General features: G+C 41.7%; 1 protein-coding gene across 1 annotated transcript in view; it reads right to left on the reverse strand.

Annotated features, from left to right (window-relative positions):
* Window positions 1-4,366: 4,366 nt before the first annotated feature.
* Window positions 4,367-21,530, reverse strand: part of tacr1a (tachykinin receptor 1a) — a 45,899-nt gene continuing 28,735 nt past the window's right edge. Inside the window, exons 3-5 of the mRNA XM_062384756.1 lie at window positions 17,764-17,914; window positions 14,652-14,848; window positions 4,367-12,037 (exon numbers count right to left, since the gene is read on the reverse strand). Coding sequence (XP_062240740.1) covers window positions 11,692-12,037; window positions 14,652-14,848; window positions 17,764-17,914 — 694 coding nt within the window. The 3' untranslated portion in view covers window positions 4,367-11,691. The remainder of the gene's footprint in view (window positions 12,038-14,651; window positions 14,849-17,763; window positions 17,915-21,530) is intronic.

Consider the following 21,530-nt stretch of genomic DNA (forward strand, 5'->3'; position numbering starts at 1 on the left):
GTTCATATCACTTGTAGAGATAGAACATTTCAAAATCCATGTTCATATTTTTGGGTACACTACCAATATTGTGTATACCCCCTGAGTTTTACTGCAAGTCAAACAGCAGGTTAACATTTTTGTTTTTAGGGAAATGTCTTGACAACTATAAGGTGATTCAGGTCTGCTCATGTTTGACTATTAAAAGATTATACAATTAGTTGAGAATAACTATTAATAGTCATAAATTCTTAATGTATCAACATTCATAGGCATTAATTATTATCAAAAAGCAGGAGCTTTTCTCTTATCAGAGTTTGAATTTAAGTCTGGGATGCTATCGCAAGGTTCACACAGAACAAAGTAAATTCAGAACTTCCAAACTTTACTTGCAATAAATAAGGAGGGGAACCAAAAGTTACTCAGTGTTGGAACTCAGAGGATAAGGCACAGGTAATACTGTTGGGAATTTTAAAATCTATGTTTGTCTGTGTGTGTGTGTGTGTGTGTGTGTGTGTGTGTGTGTGTGTGTGTGTGTATGTGAAGATGTTTATGGAACTGAACTCTAAACAAATACAGGAGGGTGGGGGCAGGAGCATTTTGGGCCAGATATATGGCCTTCACATCATGTCTTCTAATAACCTTTGCTGCTTAGTGTTAATCTTGAAATTGGTTAGAATGTGTTTGCATCACATCGCTGGTCAGTCTTACACCTGTCTTGAGAAAAGGTCTGATAAGAGTTGCTGCCTGTTGTGGGAACTGTTAATCTGTGGCATACTATACACTGTACTTTAACTTGTTCTTATACTCCTTTTATATTAAAGCATAGCTCCCTTAGATCTATTCAACATCACACAGAGTTCAACCAGCTGCTCCAGGTTCTGGAGTGAAGATAGAAAGGCGTTGTTTGGTTTTGAGGATGCGAATGTCTTCACAAACAGAACATTCAGCCGATTAACACAATATTCTTTACTCCAATGAACAACAACACCGACCCACAAGGCGCCAGCCGAGTCAAGGCTTGTTTTTGAAACACGAAAATAAAACTGCCATGAAGTGAAGATTTTGCCAAGCAACCGTCAGAGGAGGAGCGAAACGGAGCGGCTGCTCGTCACTTCCTGATTCCAGTGCCAAGAGGAGGAACTATGCCTGCGCAGTGCACACCATCGAGGAAGAACCAAGTTTTGACTCCCCTTCATTAATGACCAATCAAATTATACCTGTTATAAAATATTACAACCACTGTCTGTTCAATGCGACTTCTTAGTGCCTGGTTGCTCGAGGTTGTGCTTCTGGGGCCCATTGCTTTGCTTTAACTTTTAAATTTTTTCAATGCTTCTTAATAAATACTTGATTCAACCAAACCGAGACCGGCTCTACTCATATTTGGGATAAAAGAACCAGCGACAATACACAGGGAAATGCTTAGAATACTGGTAAAAACAAAGGCAATCTTGAAAAAAAGGAAGTGAAACACAGAAGATATGAAGACAAGGATGTCTGATAGGATAATTGATTATCCTATCAGATATCACCAATGGCGAGAAACTGAACTAAAACTGGAGGTAGAAATAACTGAAACACATGAAGCCTTAACTAAATTAAAACAGGAAATAACGTGATGTTTGGTCCATAGTGTCCTGGCAAGACATAACAGAACCAAAGTTTATGCAAGGGAGATTGTCGTGATTTGGAGCTGTTTTACTGTTTGAACCGCCAAAGAATTTAAAAATAAACCTTGAGTCAGGCGGCTGAGATCCTCACAATACCTTCATATGTTCTTCCATAAACCTTATATAGTCTATACATAGACCCTGTTAATTGCAGCAATACAACAGTACACTGCTCAGGGTTCAAGAAAAAGGAAAACTAGATCATGTGGGAGGTGGACAGCAACAGGTGGCTGAAAAGATATTATTGTTACCCCCCAGTGTTTGTGTGTGTGTCTTTGAGTTTGTGTGTGTGTGTGTAGAGGAGCGTTTGGGATGTTGGTACTCCTGGTTTCTATGCGATTATGTCCTCGATGTGCAAAGCAGAGATGCACCTGACAGGGAAATGAGATGATAGTCCTTCGGTATCTCAGGGACCCACTCAGCTCTCACCTGCCACAGCTCTTTCTCTCGCTCTCAAACACACACACACACACACACACACACACACACACACACACACACACACACACACACACACACACACACACACACACACACAAACAATATCTTTATATCTATAAATATCACTTATTGTTTTCAGTATAACAACTAGTCTGTCAGAGCTGAAACGTGTTTTGTTTGTAAGTATGTGCAATTTAGTGGAGTTTGATGAATTTAAGCGCTCTATTGAGTACCACTCTGTTGTTGTATTTTAAGTTTATTTTTTTTATTTGCTTGTTTTTTTTACAGGCAAGAGCAGAACAGTTGCTAACCAATTTTGAGGTGGATCAAATGGTAAAGTTTAAAACATTGTACTTGCTGTCACTGCTATAGGGGGCAACATGTTCTGGCCATGACCCTCATCACACATATGAGGTCGAAGAGATTCAATTCCAAACACATCAATCTCATCCTCCATGTGGCGGCAGCCAGTCCATTGCCTGTTTCTGCCTAATCTGCCCACATTCTGACACCCGGCACCAAATGGGAAGACGGAAGAGTTGAGGAGTATATGGAAGCATTTTCATGAGCTGCAGGTGCTGCTCTGGGACTGATGGGACACCTGAGATGTGATAATCAGCTTCGGGGAAGCTGCGTACTTGCATGTATCTCCGTTCTTTCAAGGTCCCCACAGAGTCACTCCCTTTCGTCCTCCTGGACCTCCTTCGTCTCCTTCTCTTTTGCTTCAGTCCTCTCCCTCCTCTTCTCCTCTGGCAGGAGTCCAACAGGGGAGGGGATCCATCACATGTGGCTCTATCGCTCTTTTTTCTGTAGTTTTTCTTCACTCGTGTTGAGGGTTAAGGGCAGAGGATGTTGCACCTTTTTAAATACTATGAGACAAAATGTGACTTGGTTATATGGGCTATACAATTAAAATTTGATTGAAAAATCAAAAAGGATCTGCAGAGTTCAATGCAGAACTAAAGCAGCTGTAGTTACAACTGGCCACTCTGGATGCGTGAGCTCTGAGCCACTGAATCCCTGTAGTGTGTGTTGTGGAACATGTTATCAGTTTGGAGCAGCCACAAACATAAATATTGTCAACACGTCCTGTAACTGTTTCAAAGTAAAAGCAATCTAGTGATTCCATTAAGTGAACATTTGTTTTTAACAAGATTTTCAGTGTTAAAAATGGAAGATGCATGGCTTCATGTCATAGTTTCCTGGTAATTAATTGAGTAAATAGTCCTACTGTTATTGGAGGAGATACAATAGTCATACCAGAAACCTGGTGTGACGAGTCTACTGTCATGTGCTGCACATGCACCAAGAGTTGATCAGGGGACAGCTGAATAAGAAGGGTGGGAAAGTCAGGGTAACTGCAGGGCAGGATGGATGTAAGATCTGAAATGACAGCAAAGTTAGCAATATGGAAAAGGAAGGAATAGACTGTGCCTGTGTGTCATCAAACACTTCACCTTTGATGACATTTCATTCAAATATTCTTCAACAATTACTTTCATGTAAATGTTGTTTTTCCATTATGTATTACACAGACTATGTAAACATTCTTGTTCGAATTGAATTGCTGTGGCGGCGTTTACAATGAGGGGATGTCTTAAAACAGACAGAAGGGCCAGGCCCATCAAGGCAGCTCAGCTGTGGCTAACAATGCAAACAGTGTGCAGCACACAATGTATTTTTTATCTGACACGAATACACTCAGCCTCTCTTGTTTTTTGCCCATTTAACCACATGCACACATGCATGCACACCCACACATACTCGGTCTGCTGTCCTTCCTACTTCTTCCTCAACCTCCTCTCTCTCATCCCCGTGACCCTGTGCTGAAGGTCAGGATTCACAAAGAGAGACAGAACTACAAAGTAAACAGAGGTTTTGATGTTGTGTGTAATCTTCCTCAACACTACTGAGACTGTGCAGTGCACTTCCTGTACCAGATGTTTGTTTCCGTGTGCCTCAAATGTTTGAAGATCTGGTGAAAAAAAAATCACAATTCAGGAAGTGCATCCTTCAGAGGCGGATTGAATCACAGCCCCCATAAGCAAAGTCTCGAACATGTGGATCCTTGTCAGCCCAATCTATCCCAGGATTCATTGAGCTTCGGTCTCCTTTTGGTTTTACCTTGGCTCAGGCACAGGAAAGATGGATGCAACCCTTGAATTGAGATACACAAGCACACACACACACAAACACACACACAAACACACAAATCTTTTCTTGCCTGAAATGAGGATAAACTAGATGTGGTGATTTGCAAATCAATACTGTAATTAATATTTATTGATAGAAGACAATAAAATTGATACTTTAACTTTGGCAAAGAGCACAGATAAAAACACTCACTGTACATTATATGTGACTCCACAAATGGAGGCAGTAACAGATACACAGTCACCTCAGAGCAGAAAACACAGAAAAATACAGAAGATTTACTGCTGGGTTTTTTCTTCAAATGACAAAAGCATGATAGAACGTTTGGAGAAAGATATTTAAAATGCCATTTCAGCCTATCTCCCTTTCAGTAAGCAGGCATGATAGAAGCACGCATAACACCAATACAATATAGGGCTCAAACTGACATAGATGGCTATGTCAGAAAATACCCATACAATATCACATATATGATCACATATGTATTTTTGTCACACACTGAGCAACGTCTCTAAGCTCTATATTCGAGCACATTGGACTTCAAATGAAACACTGACTGGGCTGAAGAGGCTGACTCTCAGCGTTGAGGGTATTTGAGGGATCAGAAACTAAATATTGGGGTAATAGTAGGAATTGTACTTATGTAACTATGCATTCAAAGGAATAAAAGCTCTTGACAGTTGTGTTGTGTGGATATAACTGTGAAGTAAACTATTGATTCAAAGCCACGAGTCGGCACTTTCAAGAATAAGGTTATGATTTAAATATATCTTGTCGACAAATCCCCAAAAATAGTCACTAGAAGAGCACTCTACTATGTTTGTGTGTGTGTGTGTGTGTGTGATACACTTTTATTCTAGTTGCTTATGGGGATACTAAGCAAGTCCCCATCACGTAAATCATTAAAGTTTAGCATGCAAATGGGTTTTTAGGTCAGGTTAAGGTTAGGGCAAAGGTTAGGCAGGTATAACTATGGTTAAGGTTAGGGTTAGTCTCAAGAAGGTCAATGTAATTTCTTTGGTGACACAACTGTGTGTATATGTGTGTTTGCTCGTGGTGACGTTTCAATAGCGTGTCTGACTTGTTTTGTTCTTGAGATTCATTTGACGTGGTTCGTGACCTTATGTGATGAACTGCTATGTCTATTATTGGCTGTTTCGGCCAATCAGAGATAAGCAGGCAGAATTAAATTGGGAACACCATATTAGAAAGAAAAAAAAATGTCCGTGCAGCTTTTAGTCACTATACCTACAGAGGACGAACATTTGATATCTGGGTTTTGATTGTTATGAACATTTTTTACGTTTGCTGATCTTATTTTTGTTTACCACAGCTTGACTGAAATTAACACTGATGGAGCAAAAATACAACTTGCTACTGACTAGTCAGGGCAAAGCTGAAATAACTTTTCAAAGTAATGCAAAACAATATGTCAACCTGAATGAATTGAGTTAAACGAAAAGGTAATTTTTTGTCTACCTCACCTTAATATCTAATTGAAGACAATTCAATCCAAAACTAAAAAGAGCAAGTACCTCAACAATATAGAATCACTGACTGTGAAAATATCAATAAAGCTGTGGTAAGGCAGACCACAGTGCAAGGCTAAAAGATAAGAATTAAATAGTGGCTAGACTAAACTAATAACAAGCGGCTCATCGTCAGCCACAGGGCAGATCAAGCAAAAGCAGTGGTATTTAGTTTCCAGAAACAGAGAGAGGTATCTGACCATTTGTATAGTAACAGGCACTAGTACTTTAAAATGTCTTTACATGGCACAGAGTCTGCGTCTTCCCCCAGAGTCCAATCGCCTTCACACACAGTCACAAGATCCACCTGGTGTGTCACTGTACATCTTTCCATGGATGAATTCATTTCACAACACGACACAGATACAGATATATCAATATCACGTTAAAGGTGAGTTGTCTTTCCAGCTCAGAGTGTCTAGTTCATGATAATGTTCACAAAAGGAAGCGGTGGAAAGATGCTCATTTTGTACAACATGAGGAAAACAGAGCACTGTAGGTCGACTAATCTCACAAAACAACTACACTGAGCTTGGCTGAAGCAATGCACCTTTTGACATTGTTGCAGAGGCTGTGTTTTTAACTGCAGTCTGATAAATTCTTATAACGTGGCTCAAATGATGTGTTTACTCTGGATGAAGCCCCATCTACTGTTTATGCGTCAAATAACACATTTGAATGAATTAGTTGCTCTCTAAGTGCTACATGAAGTAAGGACGTTGAACGACTCTACATTGTGGAGGGCACTCTCAAAGCTAATTGGCTTGAGCATGCACCAGTCACACTGATGTGACAAACCTTTACATCCTCACCCCAGTTAATGATGAGTCCTGCAAGCACATGTTTGTGTGTGCATATCCTTGTTTGTGTGAGGCATTTCTCCATGTGCTTGATTGGTTGCCCTCTCCTCTGCTTTGCTGTAATTGGCATGATTGGAGAGCGAGGGATGGATAGAAACACAGGAAGAGATGGTGCTGATGAGACTATTCACCCCACTGTGCAGCCTGCCTGGCGCCTCTTCTCAGCAGCAAGCTGGCATCTTTTGTCTCCATCGCTACAGCGCTCATCAGTGACGGCTCTGTGAGTGTGTGCAGGAGTGTGTGTTTTCGAGAGGCAGCGAAAGCGGGCACCTGCACTACGTTCATTCAAGGAGCATTCGTTGAACAAAGTTGATTACACATTCATTAAGGGCCCCAGCCTCTCATTCACCTGCCCCACTTGACCCATCCAAGTGATGGGCGGATGCGGGAATATTCTGGTGGATGATTCCTGCCCTGCTGGTAACCATGCATGAGCGTACAGAAATCAAATGAAAAGTGAATAACTGATTAGATGATAGGTTTTTGGATTGTAAGTTCATTGTGCGTTACTCCTCTACTTCCTCTCTGGTCCAGACAGCTGATGCTACATAATCATTTTCTTTTGCTTGTCATATCAGAAGCATGTTTTGTAAACTTTCACAACATCAAGATTTCTTCCGCTTTGAGAAATGTAGGAAAATCGTGTCCTTGGCCGTAACAATTGGTTTACTTTGACACCAAACCCATTATTGGAATGTGGTTGCAAACACACACATACATAGATTCAAGCATGCATGCATGCACATATACACACCCACACAGACACACAAAGTGCTGTGAATCCATAAATTTGGGCCCTGAATTTCTGCCAATATGATGAAAACACCAGAGATGGGCTTCTGTTGGCTACATCAGGATGTGACCTCTTCTGCGCACTGGGGAGGTTTGCAGCCAGTTTTGCAAGTGGTTGGGATGAGAGTCAGCGACAAGGCCGGGGCCGTAGTTCTTTGCCGGAAAGGATTGCTCTCTCCGGGTTGGAGATGAGTTGCTGCGTGCTCACAAGCTCATGGTCATGACTGAAAGAACGGATCCACAAGGAGTTAGGGTAGCGAGTGACATATGGGATCCGCTACTTGGCCGGCTACCTCTACAACACAAAGCTTGATGGATCGTGACAACAAACTAAAAAGATCCTCTGAAAAAAAGTCAGAGTATAAGAGTTTTTCTTTAAAGGGATTCCTGGAAAACATTACCGGATCTTTCTTTCCATCACATTGGCTGAAATTGACTTTAATAATTTAACTAAAGAATGTGCTTTTTGGCTTATTTAGATCTCTCTCTCCCCCCCCAATAAAGAGGCACCTACTCTCTTCTTACTCTAATGAATCATGGGTGTGTTTCGGGCGTAACATACAATAAACCAAATCATAATAGGCGATTTTCGGGGTAGTAGGACTGAACGTGTCTCTGTAGAGGAAACTGATCTACTTGTGGTCAAACTGAAATAGAGTGAGTCACTGTGTATAACAAGCAGAGTGTACACTAGGTGTGTGTCTGGCTATGTACCAGTAATAACTACAATGACTGAATGCCCCCAGAGAGCAGCTGACGAAAGCTCATGATAGAAGTGCACCAACATTTCCCCAGAACACTCATTTAAACAACACACACCTTTGGGTGCTTGGGTCTATTTGCTAATAAAACAAGCAAAGGTCCTTGAGTTGCACTTGGCCATGTTGCACCAGGTGTAGGATAGGGCCCACTGTATCTGACTGAATGGAATGGAATGACTTATTTCATTTTAATGTTCTTTTAATAGGGCCTGCTCTTACTGTGTTCCTTAACTTATCGCGTTTCTATTCTCGTAGCAAATCCAGGGATATGTCATAATTAAAATTACAGAAGCTTCAGGACATAACCACCGTCGAACCGTATTTGTATTTGTAAATAAATAATCTTATCTAAGACAAAGTTTTGTGGTAAAATGTCCTTTTTCCACATCTACTTACTTTGGAATGAATGGCCCAATGAGCTATGACTGAAGCTGGTGTATGACCATGTGTTAGCTTGCTGCATCAAAGCCAGCGATCTATGACCATGAAGTCCAGTAGTACAATTTCAGGACATACATTATCCAAAAGCTCTGCGGGATGTATTATTTTTATATACAAGCCTTGATGGAATAGTAGAATGTAGATAAAGGAGATGACAAGTTCATATTTTATATATGCAGACTAATGTTTGGTGTGTGCCCTTCATTTTCTCTCTGCACTGAAATTGACCTCTCGTTCATTTAGTTCTGATTATGTTTCCATGTCAGCCAGACAATGTAATGGTAAGCCTTGTACGTGCTGAATAAAGTGATATAATACTGACTGTCATTGTAATTCCAATAAAGTCATGTTGCTTCACCTCTGCTCCTCAGTTTCATGTCATCTGACTGTGGAATTTACAACAACAGGCTTTGTGTGATGAGAATAGACTGGGCGTCAGGCAGATGAATGTTGTAGGGTGTGTGTGTGTGTGTGTGTGTTATGATAGGTGTCAACAGGTGACCATGCTACATATGTGAGTGCATGTGTGGTGCATGCACACTGCAAAGAATATCAACCTTGAAAAGCACGTCGGATTTGTCTCACATATGAATCCTGATAATAATGTGAGAACACTGAATTAATTTCCAATGAATAAACTCTGAGACGTGCACATCATCTTGTGTCCTTGTCTGATGCTGCCTCACTGTGTTTGTTATGTACACAGCAAATTTGCAAATATTGTGGATTTAGTTATTAACGTCACCACAGGATAATTGTAGACAAATATTCTGCTTTAACTTCCCTTATGAATTATACAAATATGCTTGAAACATGTTGCAAGTGAGTATCTCGAATATGGTGAAGGAAGTTTGACTGATATGATAGAACATCTGAAGTGTGTTGAAACTAAATAAAAAAAATTGCCACATTATTAAACCAGTTTGACAAAGAATGCTGTGACCCAGGCTTGCATTCAAATCCACTGCCAAGATTTTTCACAGTGGTAATATGTTCCTGTGTGTGTGCGTGTGTGTGTGTGAGTGTTAACCACTGAAGGAGGGTACAGACAATTTGTCACAGTGAGCTTCCATAGCCCGTGTTTTCTAATTGTCCTTTTCCTGGACCCCAGCAGAGCGAGCTGCTCCTCTGCTCCCCTTGACCTTTTACAGACATCAAGCTCATCAGCAAGGCACATCACTACACATAAGAGAGCTACACTCTAACAGGCGTTCCAGGCTAAAACATCTATGAAGCCCATAAACCTTAAATGAACATGTGTCTTGCATGACCGGATTACATTTAGGAGATAACAACAACATATATATATATAATGTGAGAATAGTTGCTTTCAGACATGAACTGATAACTGAAGAATCTCCTGACATTCTCTGGGGATGTACGCGAGAACGCAAACATCCGAGTGAGGCTCCTGACTTTCTCTAGCAAGCCTCCTAATAAGAATTCCAGATGATGTTCAAGTGACCTCACGTGAGAACACAGCAGGAGATCCTCCAGAGGATTTGCAGCGATCGAGGAGGCGCATAGATACAAAAACAAAAAAACAAGAAATAAAGAACATTCCAAAAAATAATCAAAATATCTCAGTGCTATACACGAACAGGACGCCGAAGAAGATCTCAGGAGAGCTTTTGGTGATAAGGGCCGGGGTCGCTGGCTGTAAACAACAATATGTAATCATTGCAGTCTGAATGGAGAATCTCCTGCTGCGTTGTTGTGAGTTCATGTCTGAAAAAGGGGGTATAGATCTGGTCACCTACAGAACCACAGATGCACACAAACCACAGACACATGACTTTGAGGTGTAAATGTAATCCAGCTGAATCACTGCATGAGCATGTAAGTGCCAGCTGGAAGGACAGAGCAGCTACGTAAAGAGAGAAGCAGGTAATTCAACATTATTTTGTTTTACAGAGTCTTGTATTCAGGACACGGCCAAGAAAAGCTGATGGAGCAGGTTAGACTGACAGGCAGCTGGTGGGACAGTTATTACTGTGAAAGTGTATTGATTCTTAAGGAAACTAAAACATTTCATCTGCTGTGCTTTGCCGATCTGACAGCTACCTGCCAGAGCTGTGTGGGTTTAGAGGTGTCACAAAGGACTGAGTGTGAGACTCATGGCTCGCACTGGATGTTTTTTCTGCTAGTGTGTTTACTTGAGGCCCGCTATTGGCCTCTTCAGAATCTGGAGCACCACTTTCAAAGGTGATGCTCGGAGCTCAGAGGAAAGCTGAGCCAGATGCTACCGGAGTTTCAGGTGATTTTCAGAACTTTTCAGCAATGTCTGCAGGTGCTCAGAGGTCTCCGTCAGCCAGACAGCTGGAGGAGATGAACTTCTGCTCGGGGAGACAAAGTTGACATTCTGCTCATCACTCTCTCTCTCTCTCTCACACACACGCACACACACACACACACACATGCGCACACGCACACGCACACACACACACACACACACACACACACACACACACACACACACACACACACACACACACAGAGATACACGTCTTCCCTGCTACAGGTGTAGAGAACTTCCTGTAAACTTCCTGTCTCCTCGCAAAGAACCGGCCCTTTTAAAACGGGAGGCGGCTGTGTTCAGAGCATGCTGTTCTGAGGATATCGCTCCTCTCTAAAATAGACTGTGTGATGTCACACAGCTTGTGTGAGTGAGGATGTGTGAACCTTCTCCCTGCTCCGAGAGAAGGCTGGTGTGACAAGCAGAGGCTGTGAAGGTGCTTGAAGGTGCCAGCGTCTGCCTCAGCTCAGCTTTTGAACTGGAATGTACTCAAGTTGTTGAAATGCACATTGTCACATTGTGGCAAAGATCAAACCCCTCACATGCCAGTTGATCATTCACTGCCAGAAGTGGGAGTACTTTACACAAGGGCATATCTGACCTAACAGAACTCCAATGGACACGCTAGAAATGTAGTCATCAAAAATTCTGCCACAGTCACTTGCAGACAAGCTCACACATTAACCCTGCACATTTGCATGAACACAGGCAGGCAATGTGAACAGTCAACTCATACTCTCCCTCTGCTCTCTGTGTGTTTGTGGTCTATTCCTGCTGGTTGTTACTGGAGTAGAAACTGGACGTTTCTGACACCGTTTTGGAAACGCTCCGGGATGATGACCCGTTGGACGTCAGGTCCAGGGAGGAGCTATGTGGCCTGGCCCCGACCGCAGCGATACAGGGTCCTGGACATGCCATTGCCTTGACCTTGGGCTGCTCCATGTCGTCCCTCACCTGAAGAACAGTAGACACGGTGCTCTCCATCCGACTGGCCTTGTAAACGCTGGTCTGGGTCTGCAGGTAGCGAGTGGACTTGAGTTCCAGCCCTTCGTACGAGCCTTTAGGGACGCAGGGGCACCAGTGGAAGGCTTGTTTGAAACCAGCACGAAACCTGTACATGAAAAGATTAAATTAAAGATTCAATCAATTATTAAGTCTTGTTGGGACCTGGTATTTGTGAACTACAGTTAGGTCTACATGTGTAGTCAAATCCTGACCACATGTTTTTTGTTCTGCCTCCAGAACTCAGTCTCCCAAGGTGCTTCACCCTCACACAAAGGTGTGAGAACCGACCGTCTCTAGGATTCCTTGGTAATCTCATTTCATTAGGCGACTGTTAGAAGACAAACTTTTTATTACAGGAGCAAATAATTCAGATGACTAAGAGCAAAGAGCTTGATGGGTGAACAGAATCTCCAAACCGAACAAACCAGTTTTTGTGCCTGAACGTAACCAAATGTTTTATAAACTGAAATGCATGATTAATCATTGTAACCATAGCGATGGAGGTCTGGTTTACCGCTCCCAGTGCAGTCCTCATTTCTATCATTGTAACCATGACAATCAAGGTTTGCTATGCCTGTTTTTCTATGGGTGGTATCAGATGGTACAGGAACAGCTACCAGCATGTTTCAGGTTTGGAGGACGAGTGGAAGATTCAGGCGAGAATTCTGTGTAGCTTTATTGAAATAAGTTTTCTCTTTGACGTGGTCACACAGTTTTTATATTGTTCTTTAAAACATTGATATTATTAACTGTAGTTGCCCCAACATCCAACAGCAACAAAATCCATCCAGGGCTCTATATCTCCTACAGTTTATAGAGGGCAAAAGATAGTTACAAAATGCAGTTTGCATAAATGATCCTACACCCAATCAGTGTTTGCATCATCCACTGACAACAAATATTTTCATTCTTCACATAATCAAACGCGACAAGTCTGGAAATCTTCCCAATCTGACAGCACTGTTTACTATATGCCACAGCTTGACATGTCACAGAGAGTGTGGGGAGGGGACTCATTTAGTGTTTGCATCCTGATTAGGTGTGTATGTTGAGTGTGTACAAGGGCTAATGGGGTGAAAGAAAAGGCAGAGAGCAAAGATTGTTTTCTTTTCAGGCATTTGAATATTAATAAGCACAAAATGTTGAATGTGGCATTTACTGATGACCTTTATTTGTCCACTCATTTCAGCGGCTCTCGAAATATCATTTAGATCGGATATGATAGAAACACAAGAGAAAAAGGGAAAATGTAAATTGTAGCGAGCAGAAGAGGTGCAAAGAGACTGATGGAAAACAAGCGGAGAGGTCCACCAAGTCAAGCATTTAAATTTAAATCAGCTGAACTAATAGAGACAATCAGTCAATATCCTGTACAAAATGATGACTAAACCTCCGCTCACCGTGGTCCAACCCACATACTTTCATTTTTAGGACATGAATACATTTCAGAGGCAAAAAAGGAGAGTGGGAAATATAATTTCTCTGACAGCACAAAGACAATAAACAGGTGGCTACCGTGGAGAGACAATGGCAGATGATAGATTACAAAAAACAAGCAGAGTCGACCGTCTGCCTTCATTTTGCCAAATAACCATCTTTAGATTCATTAACATTTCTGCTGATCACTCTCGGTGTTCACAGTCAGTTTCAGAGATGGCGTTTAACATTTGTTTATTAATATTTCATTAGTTATGTGGAGGCCATCAGAGGTAAGAGGAGTTTCTCTCCAGACAAATAGTCTTAAAGTGAGTGTAAGCAGACTTTTTGATCTGCCTAAAGCTAAGGCAGCAGCTGATAGGATCTTTCTGTGTGTGTGTCAATGGCTACTATCCTGAAGGTCAGTAAACAGGAAAAAAACATTTCCCTTTTGGAAGGTTTGCAATCTCTTCCACGGGACGCAGCTCTCTGCACCCCAGACACTCCCACTTGTATTTACAGCGAATTGGTATTCAATGACACTTTTCACTAATTGGTCAACCCTCATCACCATCTCAGGTACATGTTCCACTGGTAATTTCTTTACAAAAACACCCTTTCACAAGAAAAAAAGAGGATAAAGGAGCTTGGTCTGGACCAACCCGACTCACATATTCAGCAAATGGGTAATATTGGTAAGGACACAACAAACGACAAAAAAATGTAATTAAGTAATGAATGTTAGGGATAGCGTCACAAAATAATGCATCAAAGGACACCAGAGTAAATTGATAAATAATATTTTGGACTATCCCGTTGTTTTCCTTGTGTTATGAATTTTGGAGTTTTGCCTCTCTGTTGTTTGCTCCTTGAGTTAAATCATGTTTTGGGTAAGCACAAGCCATTTCCTGTTTTTTTTGTTTCTTAACCTTGAGTCTCATTTAATTTTACTTTGTTTACTTTGCCTCACTTTGTCTGCTTTGTCTCATTCACTGATTAACTTCCCCCCCTGAGTATTGTCTGTAGTATCTTTTCCTGGAAATTCAAAAAGCAGTACTGGGAGGCTGGGCTGGGACACGCCTACCTATTGTATCCTCCTCCCACACCCACACATACCAACTAGCTTGCTGAAGCTAAGTTTTTGCCTGACGACCAAAACCGTGGCCGCCCGTTACCACTGCACAGGCGGCTGTCTCAGCCAGAAGTGCAAATTATGTATATGCTTGTTTGTTTGTTTGTTTGTTTGTTTGTTTGTGATAATAGGAAATCAATATATTTGTGAGTGTGTGGTGGTGCTGACCAACCTGTCGTTGAGGCAACAGTAGATAATGGGGTTGTACATGGTTGAGCTCATGGCTAGCCACATGATGGCCAGGTAGACCTGCTGGATGAACCTCTCCTCAAACATATCAGGGAAGAACTGGTGCAGCTGGAAGTAAACATGGTAGGGCAGCCAGCAGAGGGCAAACGTGCACACCACCACGATCATCATCTTCACAACCTGTTGGACATATGAAAGCACCATCTTATTTTTGTTCTTACTGCTTTGCTTCCTTACTTCATTCCAGATTTGACCAGTTAAGAAGGCATTACATAGGCTAAAGGGTTAAAGGGATAGTTTAGAGAAAAATGTAAATAAACTCACTGTCTACTCACCACTATGATGGTGGGTAGTGTGTTTGAGTTTGAGTCCACAAAACACTTTGGAGTTTCAGGAGTAAATAACGTTGCAGACCAATCCAATACAATTGAAGTCAATTGTGAACTTTACTTCAGACGTAATAAAACAACAGAAAAAAACACAACATGCCTCCATACTGCATGTGTAATGAGAAATGTTCTCTGATATGTCACCTCTGAACACCGCACACACTTTCGCCCAAGGGCACATTCATCTGGCTGCTTCAGCAAGCATCACCACCTCCAGTAGTGGACTTTTAGAATTAAAACTTTGTGTAAATGACGCTTGCTGTTTGCAGTCGAATTTGAATGTCATCCTTGCCGTCATTTGGATGACACACGAGCAGTATGGAGGCATGGTATGTTTTCTCTGTCGTTTTATTGCGTCTGAAGAAGAGGTCAGTTTGGCTGGAACTCTGTTTACCCCTACATTGGCATATTGATGAGGAGATTATGGGAGAAATTTCTTTTTTTGGTGAAGTATCCCTTTAAAGAATGGACAAAATGCTATTTCTTCACTTTATTCAGATGTTACAGATCTCATCACGGTACAATTAACCTGTCCTAAAAAATAAAATGTACTTCACGATGAATAATGTATAACACATGCAGTATAAAATCTGTCATGGAGAACCATCAATCACAACCGTGTTATATAGTCCTTTTTTTGCTCTTCAGATGATGAGAGTGCTGCATTGCACTGATTGTCTCCTCAGCATTCACCGTCTCACTCCTTTAAAAAGCCTCCGTTAGTCCAACATCTGGCAACTGCTTTGAACTTTTCTGTCAAAATGGAAATCGAACGCACAAAGACACGTCGTAAGCACTGTCAGTTACAGACTGCTCACTGACAGTGATCTGAAAATAATGTATATGGACAGGTGTAACAGATCTATGTTGCCTCATTATAGTAAGAGGTGACTGATTTATTACTATGTTCACTATCTTAGCATAAGCTTTTTATCATACTTAATTAATAGTACTTAAAACTTGGTACAGCCTAGGTTGATATCATTAGCCTTGAGACATTAGAGTTTCGACCTGATGATGGTGCTAAGTAAAACATGTCACAAAGGATAACTTTATCTGCAAAGTTATGGGGACGATGAATGCCTGTGCTAAACTCCACTGCAATTGAAAATGAGACATTTCAGTCTGGAGCAAGGGGGGGACAATGGGGGAGCAAGGGGGGGACATGGGGTACAAACCCATGTTGCCATATAGGGCCATGTTGAAGTGTGCCTAGAGACCAATGAATAAATAATCAAATGATTCGAAGAAAGACCTTATAACGGAGTATTGGGGCCATGTTTTAAAATGCAGTTGGAATATTAAGAGAGTAGAGTTGGAATATTTGAGAAAAACTGGTAATGTTAAAAGAATAAGCATTTTAAGCCACATGTAATATTATAAGAGGAATATCAGTAAATCTGCCAGTTGTGTTTGAATGAGGAATAGCAAGCATCTAGTTATGTTAAACTTTAGTATAAGTTTCATAAATAGTGTGGTACTTAATACTTAATATTTTGGCACATCAGCACCACATTATCATAAATATCAGGACTTGAAAAGATTGTGTGAGAAATGTGTCTAATCTCAAGAAAGAACCACACAGACTAGGACATTGTCTCTTTTGTGGAGGAGGACATGTTTGGTAGTGGGTGACTGTATATCATTTGAGAATGAGATTGGTTTAAGATTTGAGATCTAAGGCCCTGTCCCATTTCCCCCCTTAGATCTACCATGTGGCCCTACCCCTTTGTTTTGCACGTGGCTGTATAGGGTTGTCCAATTTCTCTATGTGATGTAGAGGTAGAGGCCATCTAGCCCTTCAAACATCCCTTCACACTGACTGACTGTGTATTAATCAATAGACCAATCTGTCCCGTCTGTCCTTCAGTTGTCAGATGTGTCACTATTATAATGTTGCTTGATAGCGGTTCTGTTAATTCATATTGTTTGTCACTGGGATATTGTTGCTTGGCAGCTGATGACATATCGAGTTGTGTCCAAATTCCTGGGGGAAGACTTTCTTAAACCTCCGCCTTATGGCTCCGTTTGAGGGGGGACACCTCCATCATATCTAGGGGTAGGTCCAAGTAAGAGGAATTTCAGGAGTGAACTCAGAAGAGAAATGGATCTCTTTGCTGCTTATTTTCTAATTTTCTTTTTTATTCTTGTTATGACTTTATTCTCAAAATCTGAAAAGAAATTCTCTGTAAGATTTAAAGTGAAGGAGTGATCTAAAGTACAGAAAACTAATAAATAACTGCTTCATATGTCAATGCTAGATAAAACCCCATCACAATAGATTTAGTAAAACCTTGTCACAAGGCAAGTATCTGCAAGTCTCTTCATTGAATGGTATTCTACAAAGAACTGCAACTCCAACACTATGAACACACCTGACCAACATGGGCAGTGTAAGAACTTAAACAATTTAAAATAAGTAGGAGGAGAACAGTTGGTGAAAACAGAGGATGAAGCGAGGTGAAGGTGAAAAGACGGCAGCTGTCCTGGAAAACCACCAAAGAAGAGAGGGTAACAGATGAGAGAGTCTGAGATTTAGGTTCATGCTGCTCTGATGATTAATTCATCACAGGAGATACGATGTAGAGCGACTTGAAAATTTCTGCCACGTCCAGTCTTGCACTGCTGTGTACAAAAGTGCACGTGACACGGTTAGAAAAAAATCTGATTGGTTATTTAAAAGCTCCGCAATTAAGAGTTTGTTACCTTTCGTTTGGCGGTCAGCTGCTCCTTGTAGCGATCAGAAGAGTCTCCAGGGATCTCGCTGGCCCAGAGGGTCAATCCCACCACCAGATAAGCACAACCCATCACCAGTAGAGGAAGGAAATAGATCAGGATGGTCACACACACATAGTACCTACAAGAAAACATACATCCCAGGTCACTTATAAAACATATAAATGGTTAGGAAATACAAGTGCAGAGCTCTGGGTACCACTGCCTCCTCTGTACCCCAAGAAGAAGGCTTTTTATCAAGCAGCAGTAAACAAGGGTGTGTGTAGGCTACTGCAGGGGCTTTAAATAAGGAAACCAGAATGACATGCAATAAAGCGCATACTTCCATCAAGACCTAACAGTCCTCTTTGATTCAATTAAGCTGCATCAAATTAATAAGAAACTTCCTGGATCTGCCCCTTTGGCCAGACCGGAGGATTTGGATGGCAGGATTTGACACACAAAGGTGATGATGGCGGTGCAGTTGACTTTGATAAATTTGATAGGCCATCCACCACTTTAAATTTAGAACACTTCCTCTGGTTAAGTATTATTATAACAATCCATTCCTGAGTCTTCCTCCAGCACCTTCAACAGCAAGAAGAGCGATACACACCACTACACCTCTTGCAGCAACTTTTTATTGGAACAGTTTTTGTTGGTCATTTGATATAAAACTTCATTGCCTGTTCTAATATGTTGATTTATACTGGTGTCTTCCCATTGGTAACTATGGATTTGCTTCACCTTGCACATTTAATTGAATAGTCTCAGCTGGGAATTAGGCTATCAATCTCTGATCCCCCCTACTGACCAGTTTAAAAAGATCTACGGCAGGAGGTGAAGATGTACGCACGGTGACCTCATCATCATGCACTACATCTTGTAGCTTACTGCAGAATTTCAATAATGATCCTTGTGATGTCCAAAAATTCTACAAATTCTCTTCAAATTGATGAGAGGATTCTTGCTAAATTGCTGCCCTGACCTAGCCTGGATGCCAGACCAACTTAGCCCCGCACACAACATTTTAGGTCGGGAAATTCGGTCTGGAGTCGCTCCGTTGAGGAGAAATTATGCCCGACCGGGCCAATCAGATTGTCAGGGCGGGCTTTATACGATGATGGACAGATGATCAACAGTAACGAAATCAACCACATCATCAAAGTGTCCTTGGGTTGAATTCGTTTTCAACAAGCATGCCTGCTGCTGGAGAGCTGAGATGTGTAGAGGCTGCCATTGAGTCTGTTTTAGAAGACATCGACAGCGTATTCAATTTGAAAGAGGAACAGAGAACGTGGAGGCGACGCCAAAGCACCGCGCTAATCCCTATCGCACCGGCGCTTGGCTGTTCACAACGGACACTGAAGCGACGCTGAACCGCCGGGCAGCTCTAATAATATCACCCGTTGATCCAGTAGATTAAAAGCATAAACTTACTTGTTGCTCCAACATTAAGCAACAGCATTAAGATACAACATGTTCCGAGGATCATACAACTCACTGCACTTCTTCACTTCAATTATTAATTTAATGTCATCCATGTTGAAGAACTTCGCTGTTTGCTCCGTTAAATGTCGGGTGTCGAGGGTAAATTACGTATTCTCCACTCAAGCCTCTGTGGAGAAAGTAGCCCCCTCTCTCTCTCTTTTTACCTGTATCACTGCTTGTGTGGCACACACACCGGAGGCTGAGGCACCGCGCTGCGCCAAGGCTGCCTCGCGGTGCTTCAGCCTCCGGTGTGACCGGCACAAAGTTTTAACATGGGAGTGGATGGGAGCCAGCTGTAATTTAAGGCTTGGCGCTGCGCTGAAGCGTCGCTTCGGCATCGCTTCAGCGTCCGGTGTGAACCCGGCGTTAGTAAATAACTCACAATGCGTTGCTTAGCATACGTCACATACTACGTTGCTCTGATTGGTGGTAGGTCTATCCAATTGAGCGACTCACATTCTGACTAGAATTGTGAGTCTGACAACGTCAGGCTAGCCCTGACCTTAAGAAGAAGTCTGATTATGGAGCATTTAAGTGTTGTTTAGCAAATAGAAACAAAACCTTCAATAACACAACATCAATTGATTTTTCCTCCCATTGCAGGCTATTCTACATGCTGACTAGCTAATTGTTACTACAGACCGTATTTAAAGGTGGACAACATGAAAGCTCCCAAAAAGTGAAACCAAAGCATGTTATCACTCCCTTGTGGCTGGCTGCGGTATGGGTCATTTACCCTCCTCCATGTTAGCAGGCGGGACATGGACCTCATTCTCAAAGATGGTTTATGTTTTTTTAGCTAGTTATTTTCATACTAATATAGATTTTAATTATTTAATGAAAACAAAATTTGGTGAATTATCCTCATGGAAATCGTGGCTCACAGCTCCAAATGCTGTCATCGCTGCAAAATGGCATTTTTGCTGCTGATATTTTGGCTTAATTCCTGGATAGTGGGAGGCAGTGGATATGGGTATAACTAAATATAATCACTGTCAGTTTATTGCTTATTAAATGTTTGGAAATTAAGTGGCAGTGGGCATAGCCTACTGAAAAATGGCTTGTCAACCTATTTTCCAGCCTGTCAATCTACCCTAACCCTGGACCCCTGACAGAGCAAGCAGCAAAATAAAAAGTCACCGGTTTGAGTCGAAGGCTGACTTGATCTTCACTAGTGTGTCAGGGTGTTAGGGTCAGCAGTAAGACCTCTGCTCCAATAACTGTCCGCAGAATTTAAGCCCTTTATGAAATAATTAAATATGACAGGTTCAGTATCGAGCTAACGATGTGCTAATTCATCACAGACACAGTGTATGATCTTGTTAACTGCCTGTGAAATGTGCACGCAGTAACATGACTGCTAATTTAGTTAAATGGCTAGAAAACGTGTGTGTGTTTTGTGGTCCGCTTGTGTGTGTGTGCGCACATTAGCATCCATTAAAAGGTGGGAAATTGCATTAAAAACTGAATAGAGTGTGTATATTGTGTTTGGCTGTGCTCAGACAGGGGTATAGACCCCCTGACGCCAGCTCCCACGGAGGGACAATCACTTTTCCCTTCTGTGAATGCTGCAGATGGGACTCACAGGCAGTTTCCTTGGCAATTAACTTCAATTATGTTAATGCAACTGAATACACAGAAGCACAGGAGCTTTACTCATGGTTCAAACCAACACACACTGAGAGTATGTGCGCATGTCTGCACACATATATTTATGAAGGAGAAGCTGTATTACCAGATCACCAGGGGCCGGTATTTCAAAACTTGTAATCCAGATCAGAATGATCCGGATAACCAAATCCCCCTGTCCTCAGCCACGGATCAACCTGATCTATCCCGGTATTTCAAAACTTTGCTGGATTGGATCAGAGTGATCCTGATACCGGCAGATTGGGATGTCCAAATCCGTCCCGCCCCCTGGATCACAGACAGGAAACAGGAAATGGAGCAACATTTTAACAGAAAAAGGAGAAGCTAGCTCAACTATAGTCTCTGAATTAAAGTATAATCTTAGCCAGTGTTGATGCGTCCTCAGACTAGATGAAAGGCAATCATTATATTGAGTCAACCAATTATGTAAATCAGCACAAAGTTGAAAGAAGAGCTCGGCGATCTCTAATTAAGCAGAGTTCGCGCTAATTGGAGTTTGTAATGTCACTTACACGCAGTAGTGTAATGTTTATTCTGTGTTGCACTTCTGACGCCGATTTGTTAAAGCATTGCAGTGAACAGCGTGCATGCTTGCAGAAAAAAAAAAGGAACGTGAA

Source organism: Platichthys flesus, chromosome 3 (assembly GCF_949316205.1).
Source record: "Platichthys flesus chromosome 3, fPlaFle2.1, whole genome shotgun sequence".
NCBI lineage: Eukaryota > Metazoa > Chordata > Actinopteri > Pleuronectiformes > Pleuronectidae > Platichthys > Platichthys flesus.